Here is a 13,283-nt window from a genome sequence, read left to right as displayed (position 1 = left end):
GGCGGATTCTTTACCACTAGCGCCAGTTGGGAAGCCCAAATGCAAGCTTGGACCTCCACAATGTTTAAAACCAAACCAAATAAAGCAAATGTACTTTTCTTTATTCCTGAGAAATCTACCAGAGTCACCTTCTCTGCCTACCCTCTCATTAGCTGCCTTCTTTCTTCTCTTCTTAATCCCTTGTTCAGGATGACTGTAGGAGTAAGACAATAGACCCATCACTCCTCTGAGAGTGCTGGGTCACCACTGACACCCTCACCGCCAAAGCCATCCGCCTTACCGCAGACCACGCTTACGTGGCTCTAAAGCAGTGCTGGCCAGTGGAACCTTCTGTGATGCTGGTGGATGCTATTCTGTGTCGCCCAGTACAGGAATTATGGCCACATATGACCATTGTACGTTGAAAATGTGGCCAGTGTGACTGAGGAACTGAAATTTTAATTTAATTTAATCTTGGTTAATTGAAGTGTAAATAGTCACACATGTGGCCTGTGGCTGGTATATGAGGTCAGCTCTAGTTCTTGCCCTATTGCTTCTGTCCATTTCTTTCTGGAATCCCTGTTGTTTTTTAGCCTTGGTGGCACAGCATTCTTCTGGCTTTCTGTTAGCTCCTCTCACTCCTGTGCCCATTAAAACAGCACCCCCAAAGGGTTTATGTTCACCTTCCGCCCTCTCCTCTTGAGTTCTGAGTGTAAGACCTGTGGACGTGACCTCCAGCACTTTCTCTAGCCCTCATTCTTCTTGCTGGCTTCAGACCACTCTTTCCATCCGCAGCCTGGTGCTGCCACGTGGGTGTTCTGCAGTCAGTCACCTTGAATTGACCGTGACCCTAACTGAAATCACTATCATTTCCACATCCACTAACCCTTTCCCCTCCCTCTGGCTCTGCTGTTTCCTCTGACAGCCGTTGGCCTTTCCTCTCTGGCATCACCGGTGACGCGCATCCTTCTCGGCTGTCGTTCACTCCCTCACTCTTGTGGAGTCTTCACATTCCTCTTGCACAGCCCTCTGCATTCATTCTCAAGGGCTCGCCCTCTTTTAATGATTCTAAAAGCACATGCTGCTGAAAATTTGCTAAATTCAGAAAAACACGAAAGGAAAAGAAAACTTGCCTGTGATTTGAACCACCTGGAGACCCATGTACAATTTTTTTTTTTGGGTGGGGAGCTGTGACTTCGCACATGTAACCTCTTGTAACCTCTTGCCTGGATTACTGTGGCTCTGAACCCTCAGTGTCTCCCCAGTCTAATCCACTGCTATTTCCCTAGGCATGAGTCTAATCATGTCATTCTTCTGTTCCGCTCGTAAATCTCCAGAGGCACCCAGTTGTCTGTTGAATTAAATTTGTCCCCACTGATGGGGCATCACGCCAAGCTGACCTCCGCTTTCCTAGCTTTCAATGGCTCCGTATGGGAAAGGTTACTGACGTAATGCAACAAGAGACTCGCTCAAAGCAGGAAGTCATAGTATCAGTTTTGCTTGTGACTATATACCTGTTTAATTTGGCTTACATTTATTAGTCATTTTTATTTCCATTCTTTTTTTTCTAGAAAACAAGATTGTGGTAGACAGCTGTATTGTACCAAATTTCGCTTCTTTCAAAATAAAAAAATGCTTTTCTCCATATTATCATAGTAACTGAGATAGTTGCTATTTCCGGTTCTATGTGTATTTTCTAATTATGCAACAGAATACGTTATAGGGTTATTTCCTTTCTTGTGCCCTTGGAGAGGACTCATACCCAAAGCTGAGAAACACTGACTCTCTTTGCCCAAGAAGCATCATTCCTGCTGACTCTTCATACCTTGAGTCAATTCAAAATGAATCAATAAACATGGATTGCACTAGAAGAAATGGATTCCGTCATGGGCTGAAGATCTTCTGGATGTTCTTAGAATTTGGGGTCTTTCTAGCAAATGAAATTTGGCCCCTTGACAAAAGGCCATGTTGTCTGTGTCTTGAGCACACAGCAGGGTTGACCCTGGCCTGGCCAATGACAGTGACACACAGCTCACCCGCTCTCTGAGCACTGGCGTAGCTGTAGCCTCATCAGTGTTCAGGAGGTTTTGTCCGGGAGAAGAAGGAGGACAACTTCATCGAGTTTTGTTTGGTGGCCTGAAATTTAATCTTGTGCTTATTGCGAACGGATCTAGCCCTTAATGAATTCTGTCCTTGGCTCTATCTTATTTATCTTTTAACAGCTCCCTGGCACATAGTAAGCAATTAATAAATGGTTGCTATTATTAGGATTATGACTAAAGAGAGGTCTCCACAAACAAATTCTTTGTCCCTGTCTTTTCTCCTGCTCCAGACTGAGGTTCCCAGCTGCCCACTGAATGTTATACACATTTGCACCTTTGCCTGTGCCATTGTAGGTCCTGCCAAGCATGCCTTTCCATCCTCTTCTCATCTTATTAAAATCCTATTCACACATTTCAGGCCAGGTGGATGCCTCTTTCTGGCATGAAACTTCCTTCATTGGAGCTGGTTACCTCTTCCTCTATGCTCTGTGTGGTTTCCATGTGCCACTTGCTACCCTGTGCTGATAAAGAGAAGAAGAATGATTCTTATCCATGTAATTCGCCTTTGCTTTTGTGAAAGGGAGAGCCATGAAACAGCAGGTTTCTGAATGCCTTGGTTTCCAAGAATGCTGGGGTGGGCTTCCATGCCCTCCTCTAGGGATTCTTCACAACCTACGGATTGAACCCAGGTCTCCTGCATTGCAGGCAGATTCTTTACTGTCTGAGTCACCAGAGAAGCCCCTATCTGTAAAATAGAGAAGATAACTATACCCAATTTTCTGTAAAATTGTATCCCAAAATCTGTAAAATTAATATGACCAACCTAGACAGCTATTAAAAAACAGAAACACTACTTTGCCAACAAAGGTCCATCTAGTCAAAGCTATGTTTTTTTCCAGTAGTCATGTATGGATGTGACAGTTGGGTCATAAAGAAAGTTGAGCACTGAAAAATTGATGCTTTTGAGCTGTGGTGTTGGAGAAGACTGTTGAGAATCCCTTGGATTGCAAGGCAATTAAACCAGTCCATCCTAAAGGAAATCAATCCTGAATATTCATTGGAAGGAATGATGCTAAAGCTGAAACTCCAAGACTTTGGCCACCTGATGTGAAAAACTTATTCGTTGTAAAAGACCCTGATGCTGGGAAAGATTGAAGGCAGGAGGAGAGGGGATGACAGAGGATGAGATGGTTGGATGGCATCACCGACTTGATGCACATGAGTTTGAGCAAGCTCCAGGAGTTGGTGATGGACAGGGAAGCCTGGTGTGCTGCAGCCCATGGGGTTGCAAAGAGTTGGGCATGATTGAGCAACTGAACTGAACTGAAATTGTACCCACAGTCACACAATCTTGAGAGGGTTAAATGAGTTTATACCTTAAAGTGTTCAATAATGAGGCTTTTATTATTATTATAATATATATATGCTCAATAAATGCTAGCAATTTTTATTTTGTTACTGCTGATGCACTGATGAACTTGTCTAATAAATAATCTTTATGATGTTGCCAGCACTAAAGAGATACATTTTCAAGTTCACCTAAGCTACTTTTCATCCTGAAGAGATTTGAGAAATAGTTCAATAATCTCAAATCTCTTTTTCTTTTAGTACCAATTTTATAATACTTTATAAATTCATTTTCATACGTAGCCATCCTTGCCTTCCACATCTACATAGCATCGGGTTTATTGTAGCATGTTAACAACTTGGTTGACCTTCATAGTTGATTTTAGGTATTGAATAATTAGGTATTCAATAATTAGGTATGATTATTATGTATTTAATAATAAGTGAATTTGTTGTTCAGTCACTAAGTCGTGTCCAACGCTTTGTGACCCCATGGATTGCGGCACTCCAGGCTTCTCTGTCCTTCACTGTTTTGTGGAGTTTCCTCAGATTAATGTCCATTGAGTCCATAATGCTATCTAACCATCTTTTCCCCTCTCATCCCCTTTTCCTTCTGCCCTCAATCTTTCCCAGCATCAGGGTCTTTTCCAATGAGTCAGCTCTTTGCAGCAGGTGGCCAAAGTATTGGAGCTTCAGCTTCAGCATCAATCCTTCCAATGAATATTCAGGGTTGATTTCATTTAGGATTGACTGGTTTGATCTCCTTAAAAAATAAGTGTGAATGGAAAGGGATAAACTTACTTCTTACTCCTGCAGTGCTGTAATTCTTGAGGGCCTAAAATTCCAGTTACATGGTTATTATAAGGCAATGAATCTAACAGTGCTTTTCTCTGTCTCACATTTCAAAGGAACACGTGTCCAGAGGCCTTCTTCTCCCTTGGTGATATTGACTTTGTCACTTTACACCCAAGTGCAAAACTGTGACAATACCTCCTGCCCCAGCCGCCAAAAGAAACACAGAAGCATATCGTGGTAGAAAAGGGAGAATGGCCCCTTTGTGGTGACTGGCTTGGAATTATAAATATTTTTACTTCTCCCGTAGGAGATGGCTCGTGGAAGAGAGGAGACAAACACGACTTTGAAGCTAAGCAAGCGTACTCATCCCTCCAAACAATCACTCTACTGAGGACAGTGAAACCTGAGTTTGAGAAGTTTTCCATGGAGGTGAAAAGTTCTGTTGAGAAGCAAGGGCTCAGTGAGGAAGATTACGTAAGTGTTTGATTAGGAGCCTAGACCTTCAGTATCCTCAAAACAGTCGTCAAATTAAATCAGATGTGATAAAGCATCCCGTTCTGAATCATTCAGATTCCTAGGTTCAGGTCTGAATGTCACTGTTGCTCTATGTGTGTGTGTGTGTGTGTGTGTGTGTGTGTGTGTTTCCTGGCCAACCTTCCTCTCTCCTCCCCATTTCGCCCCCATCACCCCACCCTTCACTTAAACTTTTCCAGCTGCTGCAGGAAGAGAAGTTGCTTTCTGTGGGTGATTGTGGTCATGCTAAGCAGAGGTCTGGAGACTTCCCTCACCTCTTCTGCTAGCAGCATGTTGGGAGAGAAGACAGATGAAGGATTGCCAAAGTTTGGCATGCCTAACTTTTCCAAAGCTTGGTGGAGGAAGGTATTTTGGATTTTAGAAGGCTCCTTCTTTAGGCCCTCTGTCTTAGCTTCGTGGCCCATCTGCTTCGCTCGCTTGTGGCCCTGTTGTTGCCTCTTTCCGCTGCGGGCTGTTTCCTACTGAAGTACTCCAGAGCATCCCACTTCATGAGTGTGGTTGCTACTCAGCATCTTCCAAGATGCGTCTTCTAACTCCGACTGGAGTCAGGAGCTCAGAGGCCAGGCTCAGGATTAAGCAGCAGGACTTCTCACTGTGTGATCCAGGGCAAATTCCTCAGTCTTCCTCATTTAGACGAGGGTGGGAGGATCATAGATAATCTAGCTGAAATCTTTAGTCAGATCAGATCAGATCAGTCGCTCAGTTGTGTCCGACTCTTTGCGACCCCATGAATCACAGCACGCCAGGCCTCCCTGTCCATCACCAACTCCCGGAGTTCACTGAGACTTACTTCCATCGAGTCAGTGATGCCATCCAGCCATCTCATCGTCTGTCGTCCCCTTCTCCTCCTGCCCCCAATCCCTCCCAGCATCAGAGTCTTTTCCAATGAGTCTTTAGTACTATCTGGTCAAAAAGTTGGAACCCAATGAATGGTGCCTCTTTTGTACTATTGTTATAAGATCATACTTGTCTTTGTAGGAATTTGCTATCCAGTGACATATAAAGGGTCTTATAAACAGATATTAATGTCTTAAATGCCATATATATACATGTATATAACACATCACTTAAAATATCTTTTGATTTTCTAGATCAGCACTGTCTTCTAGATATGTAATGTGAACCACAAGTGTAATTAAAAATTTTTTGGTAGTCACATGTGAAAAAGTTAAAATCAGGTGAAATTAATTTTAATAATACATTTTATTTCACTTAGATATAAAAATATTTCAACATTTAATCAGTGTAAATTATGATTGAGATTGTATATATTTTTTCTTATATGAAGTCCAATATGTATTTTGCCCTTGCATGCTAAATTATTTCAGTCATGTCTGACTCTTTACAACGCTTTGGACTGTAGCCCACCAGGCTCTTCTGTCCATGGGATTCTTCAGGCAAGAGTACTTGAGTGGGTTGCCATGGCATCCTCCAGGGGATTTTCCAGACTCAGGGATTGAACTTGCATCTTTATCTTGTGCACTGGCAGGCAGGTTCTTTACCACTAGCACCACCTGGAAAGCCCATTTTACCCTTACTGCTGCTGCTGCTGCTAAGTCGCTTCAGTCTTGTCCGACTCTGAGCGACCCCGTAGACCGCAGCCCACCAGGCTCCACCATCCCTGGAATTCTCCAGGCAAGAACACTGGAGTGGGTTGCCATTGCCTTCTCCAATGCACAGAATATCTTAATTCAGCTAAAGTGCTTGACCAGTGGCTGCCATATTGGACATCATGGTCTGAATTATGAAAGAAGTAGGGTTTCTGTAATAGAGAGGGGGCTTCCCAGGTGGCTCAGTGGGTAAAGAATCTGCCTGCAATGCAGGAGATGCAGGAGACTTGGGTTCCATCCCTGGGTTGGGAAAATCCTTTGCTGTACTGACTGCAATACGGTAGTTACATTTGGGAAAGCCACCTCACCTCCCGGGCTTCCCTTGTGGCTCAGATGGTAAAGAATCTGCATGCAATGAGGGAGACCTGGGTTCCATCCCTGGTTTGGGAAGATCTCCTGGAGAAGGGCATAGCAACCCACTTCAGTATTCTTGCTTGGAGAATCCTCATGGACAGAGGAACCTGGTGGGCTATAGTCTATAGGGTCGGAAAGAGTCAGACATGACTGAAGCGACTTCAGTTCAGTTCAGTTCAGTTCAGTCGCTCAGTCGTGTCCGACTCTTTGCAACCCCATGAATCGCAGCACGCCAGGCCTCCCTGTCCATCACCAACTCCCGGAGTTCACTCAGACTCATGTCCATCGAGTCAGTGATGCCATCCAGCTATCTCATCCTCTGTCGTCCCCTTCTCCTCCTGCCTCTAATCCCTCCCAGCATCAGAGTCTTTTCCAATGAGTCAACTCTTGGCATGAGGTGGCCAAAGTACTGGAGTTTCAGCTTTAGCATCATTCCTTCCAAAGAAATCCCAGGGCTGATCTCCTTTAGAATGGACTGGTTGGATCTCCTTGAAGCGACTTAGTACTCTGTAATAGAGCCCATGTTTTTTTATAGAAACTTATAGGCTGTAGTCCATGGGGTCGATAAGAGTGGGACACGACTGAGCGACTTCACTTTCATGTTTCACTTTCATGCATTGGAGAAGGAAATGGCAACCCACTCCAGTGTTCTTGCCTGGAGAATCCCAGGGACGGGGGAGCCTGGTGGGCTGCTGTCTATGGGGTCGCACAGAGTCAGACATGACTGAAGCGACTTAGCAGCAGCGGCAGCATGATCGTTTGTCATCGTCGGAATCCTTTGCCCCAGGAGCATGGAAGGGCACAAAGGCCATCATGACTCCTTTAGTAGTTCTGCCAGAGGTGGTCTGTGCCAATATTGAAAGCATCTGAGTCTTTTACATATGCCATTATAGGCTATTTTGCTTTACTAAATTCATATTAATTTTCTGCTTCATATTAAAAACTCAAAAATGGTGTCATCTTGTCTAATGACAAATTTTGTCTTCTTCCTGAAGTTGTTGAAGTTCAAATATTTCAGTATAGGTTGGCCAACACTGATGATATTCAGCAGGTGACAGTTGGCATTCCACTGCTCCACCAGGTATATCTTCTTGATCATTAGTTATCTTGTGTTCAACATATTAAATCTTATTTTAATGGTGAAGTGAAAGTTGCTCAGTCATGTCCGACTCTTTATGACCCCATGGACTATACAGTCCGTGGAATTCTGCCAGGCCAGAATACTGGAATGGGTAGCCGTTCTCTTCTTCAGCGGATCTTCCTAACTCAGGGATTGAACCCAGGTCTCTATTTTAATGGTAGTCTGGGCAAGATCTTCCTGAAAGGTGTACCTACTACAGAGATCCAGAATACATTCCAATCAAAGACTGCTGCTTTAGAGATTATTTGTAGTTGTAGATTATAATACTACTTTTCTTTGATGGTGGGATCATTAAAACAGATTTCATTTTATTTATTTTTTGATACTTAGCATTGGTGTTTATTTAGTTTTGCCACACCATGCAACATGTGGGATCCTATTTCCCTGACCAGGGATCCAACCTATGCCTGATGCATTGGAAGCTCTAAGTCTTAACCACTGGACCACCTTGGATCTTATAAATAGATAAAAATGATCATGTAAAGTAGAAATCGGAGCTCCTCCTAATGACTTTGTCTTTCTAATTATGTGTGTTTTAGCTGTGCTGTCTTGAGTGTCATTGCAGATGTTTGTTGGGTTAGTTTAGACAGGTGGTTGTGGTGGGTACCATGAAGGAGGGAGCTATGGGGCCTGACATTGGTTAGAGCTTGATCTCCTGCAGCAGGAGATGCCGGAGCAGACTAGCAAGACATGGTGGTCTTCATCTTAAGGCTCAGCTCTTTCCTGGGTCTGTTTCTCTTGTTTGTACTAATGGGTTGTCTCATCTGCTTACTTGGAACTTCTGTTCATGACATTTGTCATGAGTTTTACAGTCCTGGCTATTGATCTCAAACCCAGAAACTTTGGTGGACTCTCTTGATTACTTCTGAATTTTTACTGTGCATTTCCTAAGCAATCACCTGAACTGTGAATGGTAACAGTTTTGTTTCTTTCTGATTCTTCTTCCTTTAAGTATGCTTAAGAGCATACTTAGTTACGTAAGTATTCTGAATTAAAATTAAGTAAAATTAATTAAATAAAAACCTTTAAGGATACTGGCTAGGATCCCAAGGCAATATTGAATATAAGTAATGGTAGTGGGTGTCCTTGCCTTCTTCTTAACTTTAAAATGAAGAATGTACCAGGGATAACATTTTGGCAAGATCTTTCAAAGTTCAAAGGCACATACTTAGCAAATTTGTATCTAGGGATTTATCGTTTAGCTATGTAAAGCACTTGGAACAATAAAGCAGGTGCTGAAGTATAAGCACTGGCATTACAATTGTACAGAGTATTCACTGCAGCATTATTTGTTATGGCTGAAAACTGGAAATAATCTAATTAATTGCCCATCAATAAGAGACTATTTATATAAATTATAACATATGCATGCAATGGGATAGGATGGAATTGTGAAAAATAAGGACAAATCTCTGTGTACTCAGGTGGAAAAACCAGCATGATATATTAAATGATAACAGCAAAGTACAAAATAGTGTATAAATAGTAAAAGAAAAAAATAAAATGAGCATATAACACATTTCGTATCTGCTCATATCACCATTCAAGTGTGATTTGGGGAAAGAGTGGAAGTTCTCTTTTATTTTTATTTGTTGGTGAGTTCTGTTTTGGCAAAATGATGCCCTTTATTAGGATAATTGAAATAAAAATAGCACAGAAAACATTAAGATTCATGTAATGTACATTAAGGGAAGGATCTGGACACAGATTTTTTTATTTCAAGTATAACTATTTGCAATGTTATATTATTAATTTCTGATGTACAGCAAAGTGATTCTGTTATATATGTTTTATATATATAGTGATTCTGTTATATATATATTATATATGTATATATACATTCATTTTCATATTCTTTTTGATTAAGGTTCCACAGATATTGACTATAATTTCCTGTGCTATACAGTAGGATCTTGTTGTTTATCCAGCCTATATATAATAGTTCGTATCTACTTATCCCAAACTCCCAGTCCCACTCCCCTACCCCTCCCTTGGCAAACACATCTCTGTTCTCTATGGCAAGACACACATTTTCATTGTAGGCATTATAAACTGTTGGATATCCTTGACTCCATGTCATGCATATTAGCATTGTGGTTGTCATATTAGCACGTGGTTGGCGTCTTTGGAAGGCTTGTGATCTCAAAATGCAAAAGTTTGAAGCTTTAAAAATTTTATAAGGCTATATTTAAATATTGGAAGGATGGAGTGGCAATAAAATACAATTATTATTATAATTTTAAAATAAATAATTTTATTTTAAAAATAAATAAAAAATTTTAAATAAAATTATTATTATATATTTTAAACTTACCAAATTTTATTATCAATGTGATTGTTTCTCCCCTCTTTTTCTCTCTTTCCTTCTCTCTCTCTCTCCCTCCATCCATCTCCAACTCTTGCTTTCTCTTTTTTTAAAGTGACTTTTTAATTGAGATAAGAGCAAATTTACATGTAGTTTTAAGATGCAATACAGAGATATTCCTTATATATATTGCCTGCTGCTGCTGCTGCTGCTAAGTTGCTTCAGTCGTGTCCGACTCTGTGCGACCCTACAGACGGCAGCCCACCAGGCTCCCCCATCCCTGGCATTCTCCAGGCAAGAACATTGGAGTGGGTTGCCATTTCCTTCTCCAATGCATGAAAGTGAAATGTGAAAGTGAAGTTGCTCAGTCGTGTCCGACTCTTCGCGACCCCATGGACTGCAGCCTACCAGGCTCCTCCGTCCATGTGATTTTCCAGGCAAGAGTACTGGAGTGGGGTGCCATAGTTTTCCCAATTGGTAGCATTTTGGAAAATTTCATGCATCATCACAACCAGGGTATTGACACTGATAACAAGGCACTGATTTGACTCAAATTTTCTCAATTTTATTTGTACTTACGTGTGTATATATGCATGTGTTGGTATAAATTCTATGCAATTTAATCACCTGTGTAGGTTGAGGTGATTAAATTTTATCAAATACCTTTTCTACATCTGTTGAAGTAATCAGATTTTTTCTTTATTCTCTTATAATGTGGTGAGTTGTGTTACCAGGGTTTTCCCCCTGAACCCCAGTTGTACTGAGATATAATTGACATATAACAGTATAAGTCTAAGGACAACATAAGGATTTGATATTTATGTATATTGAGAAATGATCACCATAGTAAGTTTAGTTAACACTCATCATCTGGGATAGTTACAAAATTTTTTCTTGTGATGGAAACTATAAAAACTATTCTTTTAGCAACTTTCTAATGTATAATACAGTATTGTTGACTATGGTCATCTTGTTGTATATCACATCTCCAGAATGGATTTATCTTATAATCGGAATTTGTATCATTGGACCTCCTTCATTACTAGAGTTTTTAAATTTTAATAATCTCCAAGCAACTTGGAATAATATTTCTGCTCTCTCTCTACATCAAGTCTTGGACTCTTCTATTTCCCGGTTCTTATCTTGGAGAATATAATCGCAGTTGAACCTATACACGTTTGTCAGGGTGGAGCTTTCCAGGCCATTGACAGCCTGTAAACTAGCCTTTCTGGGTCAAAAGTCTGCTCCTGTCTCGCTCACCTCTGGTGGGTGGTTGGGTAGGTATATGTGTGATATGATGGAAAATAAGATTGCCCAGGGTTGGGCTGTTGTTGGGGCTTTGGGTGTTGTGTATACTGTCATGTCTAGTTGTTAGCACTTGTATCTTATGACACTGTCTCCACCATCCCTGTGGGTGATACAATAGTATTTATTTATTTATTTTTTGGCCGTACTGGGTCCTTGTTGTGGAATGTGGGATCTCTGGTTGTGGCATGTGGGTTCTTAGTTGTGGCAAGTGAGATCTAGTTTCCTGACCAGGGATTGAACAGGGCCCTCTGCATTGGGAGTGTGGATTCTTAACCCCTGGACTGCCAGGGAAGTCCCAGTAGTATTTTTAAAGTATATTTGTTCTTTTACTAGTGAATCTGGTGAAAACCTAATCTAGTCGATGCATCATGTTTTAATAGGGCCCATTATATCCGGGGGACAGTATAGTGTTTAAATGTGCCAGTTTCCTTTTCATAGACCTTGATCTGCCTCTCACTGTTTTTATCTTGAGCATGTTTCTGAAACTGTGCCTTAGGTTTCTGACTATAGAGTGGAGATAATAATTTTGAACTGACAGGTTAAAAGAATTTCAGCATTGTATATAAATATTTAAATATATTGAACACAATGCCAGGCACTAAGTAAATATTCAGTGGATGGTAGCCATTATTTCCCTTCCTTTTGCTTTTTATATTCCAGAGCAGTGTAACCCATGTGTCTGAGGTTCCTGCATATAGTGTCCTCTTTAGCTCCCCTGTTCATCCTTCAGATGTTAACTCAAGTAACACTTTCTCAGGACATTTTCCCTGATACTCCAGACTAACTCATGCACTCTGCTCCTTGACATCATAGCCTACCTCTCTGGTCGTAACCACATGCCTGTGTGTGAGATTTTTAAATTACTTCTGACTTCCTCTACCACACTGGAAGTTCCATGAGAGCTGTCTACTCTTGCCTCCCCCTTACTATATGCTTGACACTTAGGAAGCAGCCAATAAGTTATTATTGAACAGGAAGACATCAGACCCAGCCCCCCTCCTATACAGTGGTCAAGACTGAAGCCCTGGGAGGTGAGGTGTGTGTGTGTGCTTTGTCGCTCAGTCGTGTCCACCTGAGCCTACATACGGAATAGATTGTGACCCTGTAGACCATAGCCTGCCAGGCTCCTCTGTCCATGGGGATTCTCCAGGCATTCTGAAGTGGATTGCCATGCCCTCCTCCAGGGGATCTTCCCAACCCAGGGATCGAACCCAGGTCTCCCACATTGCAGGCAGATTCTTTACCATCTGAGCCACCAGGGAAGCCCAGGAGGAGGTGGCTTTCCCAAATGTAACCACTGTATTGCAGTCAGTACGGCACTGTTGGGTGGTGACAGAGTCCTGTGCTTAGACCTTAGCAGGTGCATAGCGCCAGGAGTTCAAATCCACTCCTACTGTGGGAGATGGTACTGGGGGGTTAGTTTTTATAGTGGGGATTCTGAAGGCCATCTGAGGGGGCATCAGAAATCTAAAGTTAGCAGTAAAGTCCCATGGGAGAGGCCCTGTAGTATCAGTAGAGCTTCCAGCGGCTCAGACAAGTGCTCGCCAACTGTCTGTCTAGCCTTCTCTGGTGGTTTTTATTGGGTTGCCCACATGTGCAGTGGCTCTCACTCAAGGGTGTCTTAATGGAGCTGTTTGGCTTCTGCCACCGAATGGTTTCAATTCTAGAGCACTGGTATTTGGTTTTAGAATGCGCTGTGTGGTGGCCAAGCCAAGATTAGTGGCGTCCCCTGACTCCCAGTGCAGTGACTTTCTTTTTCCACTACATCAGTCTGACCTTTTTAACAACAATGTGCCCAATACGAGGGCAAACCCATGACCCAGAGATTAAGTGTCTCAGACCCTACAAGTGAGCCTGGCAGGCAGCAC

At 42.1% G+C, this 13,283-nt stretch overlaps 1 protein-coding gene across 2 annotated transcripts in view; it reads left to right on the top strand.

The window, feature by feature from the left end:
- NPR3 (natriuretic peptide receptor 3) overlaps positions 1-13,283 on the top strand; it is an 80,687-nt gene that overhangs the window by 21,402 nt on the left and 46,002 nt on the right. For both annotated transcript variants that reach the window (XM_070357673.1, XM_070357672.1), the window contains exon 3: positions 4,471-4,637. In XM_070357673.1, coding sequence (XP_070213774.1) covers positions 4,471-4,637 — 167 coding nt within the window. The remainder of the gene's footprint in view (positions 1-4,470; positions 4,638-13,283) is intronic.

The sequence above is a fragment of the Bos mutus genome, chromosome 20, assembly GCF_027580195.1.
Source record: "Bos mutus isolate GX-2022 chromosome 20, NWIPB_WYAK_1.1, whole genome shotgun sequence".
NCBI classification, from domain to species: domain Eukaryota; kingdom Metazoa; phylum Chordata; class Mammalia; order Artiodactyla; family Bovidae; genus Bos; species Bos mutus.
This window is presented reverse-complemented; position numbering and strand designations above follow the sequence as displayed.